This window comes from Arvicola amphibius, chromosome 11, assembly GCF_903992535.2.
Source record: "Arvicola amphibius chromosome 11, mArvAmp1.2, whole genome shotgun sequence".
Taxonomy (NCBI): domain Eukaryota; kingdom Metazoa; phylum Chordata; class Mammalia; order Rodentia; family Cricetidae; genus Arvicola; species Arvicola amphibius.
This window is the reverse complement of record NC_052057.2, coordinates 3,453,487-3,461,757: the sequence shown is the minus strand read 5'-3', so window position 1 is coordinate 3,461,757 and position 8,271 is coordinate 3,453,487. Positions and strand designations below refer to the sequence as shown.

General features: G+C 45.8%; 1 protein-coding gene and 1 long non-coding RNA gene across 2 annotated transcripts in view; one reads left to right on the top strand and one right to left on the bottom strand.

Moving 5' to 3' along the window:
* Window positions 1–357: 357 nt before the first annotated feature.
* LOC119826181 lies at window positions 358–3,323 on the top strand. Its single transcript, XR_005287360.1, has 2 exons — window positions 358–869; window positions 3,010–3,323. It is a non-coding gene; the product is annotated as an uncharacterized LOC119826181 (long non-coding RNA).
* A 6-nt stretch (window positions 3,324–3,329) lies between these two features.
* Fgb (fibrinogen beta chain) overlaps window positions 3,330–8,271 on the bottom strand; it is a 6,730-nt gene continuing 1,788 nt past the window's right edge. Inside the window, exons 2-8 of the mRNA XM_038347273.1 lie at window positions 7,932–8,123; window positions 7,293–7,476; window positions 6,167–6,394; window positions 5,596–5,709; window positions 5,139–5,264; window positions 4,566–4,851; window positions 3,330–3,719 (exon numbers count right to left, since the gene is read on the bottom strand). Of these exons, the coding sequence (XP_038203201.1) occupies window positions 3,488–3,719; window positions 4,566–4,851; window positions 5,139–5,264; window positions 5,596–5,709; window positions 6,167–6,394; window positions 7,293–7,476; window positions 7,932–8,123 (1,362 nt within the window). The 3' untranslated portion in view covers window positions 3,330–3,487. The remainder of the gene's footprint in view (window positions 3,720–4,565; window positions 4,852–5,138; window positions 5,265–5,595; window positions 5,710–6,166; window positions 6,395–7,292; window positions 7,477–7,931; window positions 8,124–8,271) is intronic.

Sequence of the window (8,271 nt, the reverse complement as noted above, 5' to 3'; positions counted from 1 at the left end):
GGGAGTGTGAGGATAAGAAATAGCATCTGAGGAGGAGAGACGACGTCATTCTTACACAAAAACTGGGCCCCGTGAAGTCAAGCCAACTTGAAAGCACCGCCAGGCTTCCTGTGTGATGGCTGAGCAGAGGTCTAGCTGTCCCGCAGCTCACTGCTGAAGGTGGGTGATGGCAGCGATTGCAACAGAGGGCTCTAGAAAACATTTGCCAAGCTCACCTTTGACCCAGCCACACGGTCCCTGACCCCAAGTTTGCACACCTACACAAGGGGTTGCAAAACTGTGCTAGGCCCCTCCTTTGGGGAGATCCAGCACAAATAGCGGTCACTGGCTTTGGGTGAAGGACACAGGGTACTCATTAAACTCTTCCTGAAATTGCTCTTCTGTCTGAGCTTTTCAAAATAAAGTGTTAAGACAAGAACTAAATATGATCAGAACAACAAACAGTAGCACACTGCCCTTCGATCACATTTGCCTGAGAAGAGACATGGGTGTGTGTGTGTGGCGGGGGTGAATGTGATAGTTTTAGATCTATGGATAACCAATGGGTGTGCTTCAAAGGAATTTAAAGTCCAACTGAGAGAATCACATCAACCTGATAGGTAAAATGATTTTTACCTGATTTTAGCCTTTGGAGACATGTTAAGCCCAAGTCCCCTTAAACCTGGACAATTGGTCACCTATGAAGTCATAGCAGCTTCAGGGATGACATTGTGCTCAGCAGTGCTCCGTGGTCACCATTGTCATCAGACTAGCACTAGGTCAGAAGGACGAAAAGAGCCTCTAATGAACATGAGCATACCGGCAATTCTGAAATCCAGCTAGCGATCAGAAGTTCTCAGGCTGTTTATTGAAAAGCAAAGTAAATAAAGGTTAGTACTGGGAAATCTCTGTTTTTAAAGGCCTGCAGATGGAGCTGGGCCTGGTGCCCCAGGCGTTTAACCTCAACACTCTTTCTAGATAGATTTCCACATGACAGATTGCTCAAGAGGCGCCCACGTCTGCTATCTGACCACTGAGAATGGACTCGATGGTCTCTGCTTCCCTGGTTTGACTGTGGCTTTACTTTAGGTTCCAGGGACTCATTCTGCCTTCTGTGTTTGCTTAAGGGAGAGAGCAAAGGCCGGAGGGGCATGCTTTCCACCTGTCTTAACTCACGGAACTTTTGTAATTCCAAATTCTACTTCCAAGTATTCTGCATTCTAAATGTGTGTGTGTGTGTGTGTGTGTGTGTGTGTGTGTGTGTGTGTGTGTGCTTTTGTTAGAAAAAGACAGCCTACATATAAAAGAGACAGATCCAAGGCCTTGTAATTCTTGGGATTTATTCATTCAAGGTTTACAAAATTACAATCTGCCCAGGCTGGAATCAAAGCTGAAGAAAACTGTCTCAGGGAAGCAAAAGCATCAGCCCAATGTCTAGCATTCCCTGCTAAAATGTGAGCCAGTTTCAAAGACTTTCAGAAAGTCCTGAGGGTCAACAGATGGTGGCAGGGGAGAGGGAAGAGCAGGGAAAGGGAGGGAATTTCAAAATTAACAGTAATTTTTCAGATTGCGTTGGGGGAATCACACTGCTGGGCCAGAGTGATGTTCACGGGAGTGTAGGCAGTTCCTCAAGACTTTGACTTTAGGTGTTTGGACATTTTCTGTTTTTCAGGAGTTGGGTTGTTGGATCACCAAATCAATTCATTTTTTGAGGAATTCATGTTTTGTACAGTGTTTTTTTTTTGTACAGTGTTTTTTTATTTTATATTCTCATTAACAACAGGATGATAGTAGGCATGGGACAGGAGGGGAGAAGGGGAAAATTTTGATGTGTATGAAGTTATGGGAATGAGTAAGTTCTAGAGCTCCCTGTAGTCAGTCGTGCAGGATTGTGCACTTAAAAAATGATCTCGTGTCAAGTGTTGGTACCTTAAGACAATGAAACAAAGCAGAAAGACACTAGGGAAGATCAGGAGGTTATGGATGTAATACCATTTGGGCAAAGGGCATGTGTGTGCAGGCATGTGAGCATGTATGCAGTAAAGAGATTTGATTTAGTGTGAGTATGTGCAAGCATATGTAGACAGCTTTCTCGGTTTGTTTGTTTTGTATATGTATGTGAGATGCAGGCATGCAACAAAAGGGGCAGGAGATGGTAAAGGGAGATGTTAATGATCAGCCTTGCCTCTAAGTGTGGGACTCAGGTGCAAGGTGTTCAGACATTGGTAGTAAAGACCTAACTTAAAGCAGAATTGTCTGTCTCTGGGTCAATGCAGAAGATAAGATACCAGAATGGCAGGTTTGGAATAGACTGTGATTGGTAGAATCTATGGCCACAAGGCCAGCCAAAAATAAATCAACGGGACAAGAGAGGACATTTCTGAGCAGCAAATTAATCTTTGTTTAAGTAAGTGAAAACTGAGAAGATGGGATTGGGGACACTAAGTCTGCACAATAGGCAGCAAGGACAATGGCGGGAAAGGAGCACTGAGCTGGGGTTCACTGAAGGAGTGTTGTGATGGGTGCCCATGGGTAGAGGGATAAAGGATAAAAAAAAAAATCTACTTCCCCCTTAGTTCCATTGTAACTTTCTACAGAAAGAACAATCTGAGGATGACAGGGAAACCTGAGTCTCCTCGTCCACCATTTTCCTAAGAGACACAGTGAGACTCATCTAACTGCTTGCCTGGACTCTGCTGGTTTGAGGTCCTCTTGAGAGGCAGAACGGTCCTTTCCCCATGGTCTCCTCCCCCATGGACTCCTCCCCCGTGGACTCTTCAGGTGTTCGACATCAGCTCAGCAGACATCTGAGATTGTGCACACACTTTCCTGCCTACAAATTCAGATCCTGACAGCATGGACCCTCAGATAAAAAAAAAAAAAACAATAATTTATGATAACAGGGGCCAGTTTATGTAATCACCTGTTAGAAAGATGATCTTTTGCAAGATGCCTTACATGAATAAATGGGATTTTGAAACCAGACTTATAAACATTGGCTTTTGTTTGTGTAATGCTTTTCTCCAACAGGGACGGACGGTGCCTCGCCTGAAAAGCTCTGTGGTCAGCTGGAGTCAGCAGGCTCTGTTTATTATGCCCTTCTCATTAGTTCTCTGCATGGAAGGTAAACGCAGACTAGAGATGAAGACCTGGAGTCAGAAGTGACTTCTGAAGACCTGATTCCAGCTCCTACATCAGGAGGCTCACAGCCACTATAACCGCAGCTCTGGGAGAATCTGACCCCTCTGGCTTCTGCAAGCCCCTTCACTTGTGGGGCACCTCTCCACACACAGCCACACCATTGAGAATAACACAAATGCAAAATAAAAAGAACACAAAAGAAACCCACGTGCTGTTTTCAACGTCTTTATCCTACGCCTTTCCGAAAAAGACACAACCAAGGACTGTTTTGAGTTTTAGTGGATATAATGTTAACAAAGAGGATTCCAACAACATAAAGTAAAAAAGGTCACACATGGAAGAACAAAAGTCTACACTTGTGGGGGGACTACTGCTGCGGGAAGAAGGGCCTGATCTTCATAGATATCTTCCTCATTGAGTACCAGGATCCCTTCCAGTTCATCCACACCACACCGTCGTCGGTGCCGTGCTTGGCCATGTCCCAGCTGTAAAGACCGCCCCAGTAGTATCTGCCGTTTGGATTGGCGGCGTGGCATCTGTTATACCACCATCCGCCCCCATCTTCTCTTGAGCACTGCTTCCGCGGATCTGAAGTCAACCTGAAAGAAAAGGAGTTTGAGTGACGGTTCAGACAAGGCCCACTGTCAAGTCAGTTCTCGGGAGAGGACCGTGCTCAGTTAGATGCGGTACTCTTGCCCTTGAGTCCTGTCCGCAAAGCTCAAAAACAGCAAAGGTCTTCTCTACCCCCTCACAAGAAAAGGGAAACAGCCGGGCCTATCTGGTCTAATCCTGAAGGGATGGGGATTGTTTTGTTCTGAAAGAATTTATCTGATACTGTAGTAGGAGAGGCCCTGAGATAGGAAATGGTCGTTTCAGTAGACCCGTTAGTGAATAAGAAGACCGACGTTTACGTAGAGACACAAAGCTCAAAAGAGTTACACTCTAATTGCTGTTCTGTGTTTGAGTAGTTACCTGGCTTTGGGTAAACTTGTTTCTCTAAATTTCATCTGAAGGATGAAACTGATGGTGTCTGCCTTACAGTTGGGATGCTTTTAATCAATACGTCAGGAGTTCCGGACGGGGGTTGCCTGATACACTTCAGGTGCTCAAGCATGGCCAGGTGTTCATAACGTTAGGTACACTCATGTTGCTGAGCAACCATCTTAGCTGAGACTTTTTTTTTTCTTGTCAACTTCTTTTTTTTTTTCTCATGTTTTTTTTTTATATTTAAAAATTTCCATCTCCTCCCCTCCTCCTCCCCCTTCCCTCCCCTCCTCCTCCCCCTTCCCTCCCCTTCTCTTCCCCCTTCCCTCCCCTCCTTCTCCCCCTTCCCTCCCCTCCCCTCCACCCATACCTCCCCTCCCTCCCTCTCAAGGCCAAGGAGCCATCAGGGTTCCCTACTCTATTTAGCTGAGACTTTTAAAACAGAAGATGGCAGTGCTTACCAGCCGTCGTTATCCCTGTCATACGTGCTGAAGAACATGCCGTTGTGGATGGTCATGGTTCTGTTTATCCCCACCAGCTGAGAGGCTCCCTCCATGAGGGCATTGCCAGCCGTTCCTTTGTACTTGTTCACTGAGACTTGGTACTTGTTCGCCTCGTTCTGCACTGTGAACCCTCCATAATGGGCCTTCACTTTGTCGCCTTTCCAGTCCTCCATTTCGATCAGAAGTTCCGTGGGGCCCATCCTGGTAAGCTGGCTAATCTTATCGTTCCCAAGCCAATATTCACCTAGAGAAAATGAATGCAAAATATCAGGGGGGAAAAGGGCTCTGGCAACCACACACCGCCCTTCCACCCTGGCAACCACGCTCCTCTTCTACCATATCTTTAGCTCCCACATTTAATTTTTAAACTTTTATTTATGTGTGTGTGTGTGTGTGTGTGTGCATGTGTGTAATTAAATTCCTATGAACATCCTAGAAATCTAAAAACAGACCCCTATCCTTGACGTTTTTAATGGGGGGAAAAAAACTCATTAAACTTGAAGAATTTCGTTTTGTGCCCGAAGTCTTTACCTGGCAGGCCACAGTACTTCTTCCCATCTTCGTTGGTTGCAATATTTCCGAATCCTTGTTTGTACGGGTCCCATTGCCGGCCGAAGTCGACACTGCCATCCTGACGGTTCTGTATGACTGTCCATCCTTTAGAAATAAAATCAGCCCAAGGTTACCAGTAGTAACATCACTCTGAGAGGAGAGTCTGAACGCATCGCCCACTTGTTTGATTTTATACTTGCTTATGTTTGGTTCTGCGAGTAGATATAAGGAAATAAGTGTGAGGGGAGACTTCTTAAGGTATTTGTGAATGCCAGGCCCCACACGTCATCTTAACGCATGCGTCAAGGATCTTTTAAAGCTTTTCAAATACCAGATGGAATTTCCAATCAAGCAGCTCCTTGCCAGCTGTGTTGGAGCAGAGCCTCGCTTCCCAGCAGCCAGGATACTCAGGTCAGCCACTGACTGACGGGCTTACCTCCGTTCTCTGTCTTCATGTCACAGTAGACTCTGTACGGCTTGATGGAGGTGTCCGGCTGGATGAGATACATTTCGGATGTTTCCCCTCCTTTCCTAATGATCTCCTCACATTCTGCAAGAAAGCATTGCTGCGTTGGGTTCAGGGACAGAAACACAGTCTTTAGCCACTCATTCTGACTACACTGGTTACAAAGGATCGTTTTCTCACGAGCATTTGGGAATAATGTCCTATGGGTTGGGCCTTCTTTTCACTGCCAATCAACCTAAATTTTGAAGAATTCTGTCAAGTGAATTATAAAGCTCCCTTTATCTCCCATCCCTACAAATAGGGCACACAGGACTAGGAAACGGGTCCATCTTCCCACGGCCCAGCCATCTGTGTTTGTCCCAGCAGAGCTCGGTGGAGTCATCAGCCAAGACAGCCCACAACCAGCCCAGGGCACAGCCACCATATGCGGAAGATCATTCTGTTCTGCTGGGGAAAGCTACGGTGTTCGCTTTCCAGGCCCTGTGTTTGGAGAGTGCTGCGTCTCCTGCATCTGTACGGAGTTTGCTTGCGGACTCGTTACCTTTGCCGGACACCACCGGGATGTTGCAGCTGACGGTGCACGGGGTGCGGCAGTAGTCCATCTGCGCCGAGATGTCCGATTCGAGCTTTTGTATTTTGCTCCTCAGGGTCTCCAGGATTGAGCGGAGCACACGGAGGTTAAGGGGGATATTATCATTCACGGTCTCATCAATATATAACCTCTGTTCTTCCAGAATAGAGGAATACTCACTTACGACATTTTCATTATCTGGAGAAAGCAAAATGGTGGAGGAATGGTCGGCGGTTTTGCCTATGACGGTATATCTAGCTACATAAATATGATTTTGATTTTCTGAGAATAGATAGACTGAGGCATCTTCAGGCAATTGGGACTGTTGAACTTAACATTATTTAATAATGAACATTAACATTATTTGTCTCATGGTACATATAAATTGGCATGCAGTCCTACTGCTACTCCAGAGATTTACTCCGGGTACAAGCTAAAGATCATATATGTTAAAAAAAAAATACAACAAACTGTGTCTTTCTTTGGTGATTGAAGAATTCATCCCAACATTACAGAGCAGAGGCACTCGGCGCTTGCACAACCCACCTAAAGAGCCTTGGAATTGGCAAGCGCATCTCAGGATTCTCTTGATTGCTAAATGTCTACACTTGAGTGAGCTCCTTCCTAAAATCCTGTGCCATGCTGACACCCCCAACTGGCTCTTACCCACCATGTTCACTGCCCTCAAGGTTTATAAGTCAGATGTCACTGTGGTCGTGCTAGTTTATGCCACACTGACTGTCCTCACGCCCAACACCACAGGGGTTCAACTTAGAAACACTAAGTTTTTACTCTGTGCATATTATCTTCTGAGTCACGAGACAGATATCTGATAGGCTCAAAATAAGAAACCGTAGGGACATGTCTCGTAGAAAGTCATGGTAGTGACAGCAGCACCCAGACTAATACTCAATGAGTCCTTGTCAGGTGAGCTGCAGTCGAGAGCACCCGAGGGAGGAACCAGGATAAGCAGGGGCAGGGAAATCAGCCCCAAGTGCTAGTTAGCCTCAGATGTTTAACTATCCACAACTGTGAATCCACAGTTAAGGGTTTTCATGCTATAAATGGATCAGGCCGAAACCCCCAGGATGGCTACCTTTAGCCTGGGCTTGCTTCTTTTGCCACATGTCTTTGAGCAGTGTTATGTACTGGAAGGTGGTGGAGGAGCTCTCTGAAATGGACTTTATGTTGCCTTTTAACTCGGCAACGCTGGCCTTGATTGGCCTTTCCTGGTTGATCAAGGTCTGTTGCAGTTGGCACCCTGTAGGACACAACACTCCCTGCAAATGAAGAAAGTGGCTGGCATTAGAGTGATGGATATTTGTTAAAAACATACGTTAGGGAAACTTTAGGGATCTCACAAGTCAATTAAATTTGATATTCCATTTTCTTTATGGAAGACCAGAAACCTTAGAATTATTGGCATACTCTTAAAAAAGAATAGAAATAGTCCTTGCCACAGGGAAAAAAATGTAATCGGGTTATGAAAAATTTTACCCAACCCAATGAAGAAAGTAGGCAAAATAAAAAAATAAAAGGCAATGTCCAAATACCCTGATTTATTATCTTGTGCCCAGACCAGAAGTCCAATAATGGAATGGTGAGTAAAAAATAGAGAATTTTGAATTTTAATTCTTAAATGGGCAAAATAGCAGTGATAGAGATGTTGGCCCATGAAATATTAAGCTTTCTCTACACAGGTGAACCATGCTGCAAAAACCACTAATGCCCCTACCAGGTCTGGGTCGGCATGAAGACAGCCTCCTGCATCAGGGGCTTTTCGTTCCACTTTCTTCTGGCTGGCAGCAGGTTTGACTGGACGGGCTCGATAGCCGCCTGTGCTGATAGGAGCTGGGGCTGGTCTCAGGCTGGGAGCCTCTTCCTTTCTCCTGTCATAGGGTCGGTGACCACGGGCATCCAAGAGTCCCTACAGGAACCGGCAGGAACACAGCGCAAGGTTAGAGAAGCTGTGACCTAACTAGTCCGTCCTCTTGCTTCGCAGCTGAAGTAGCACCAGCCTGATGACTGGCTATAGGTCTTTCCGCTGGCTGGGGCAGAGTGTTTCTCTCTCTCTC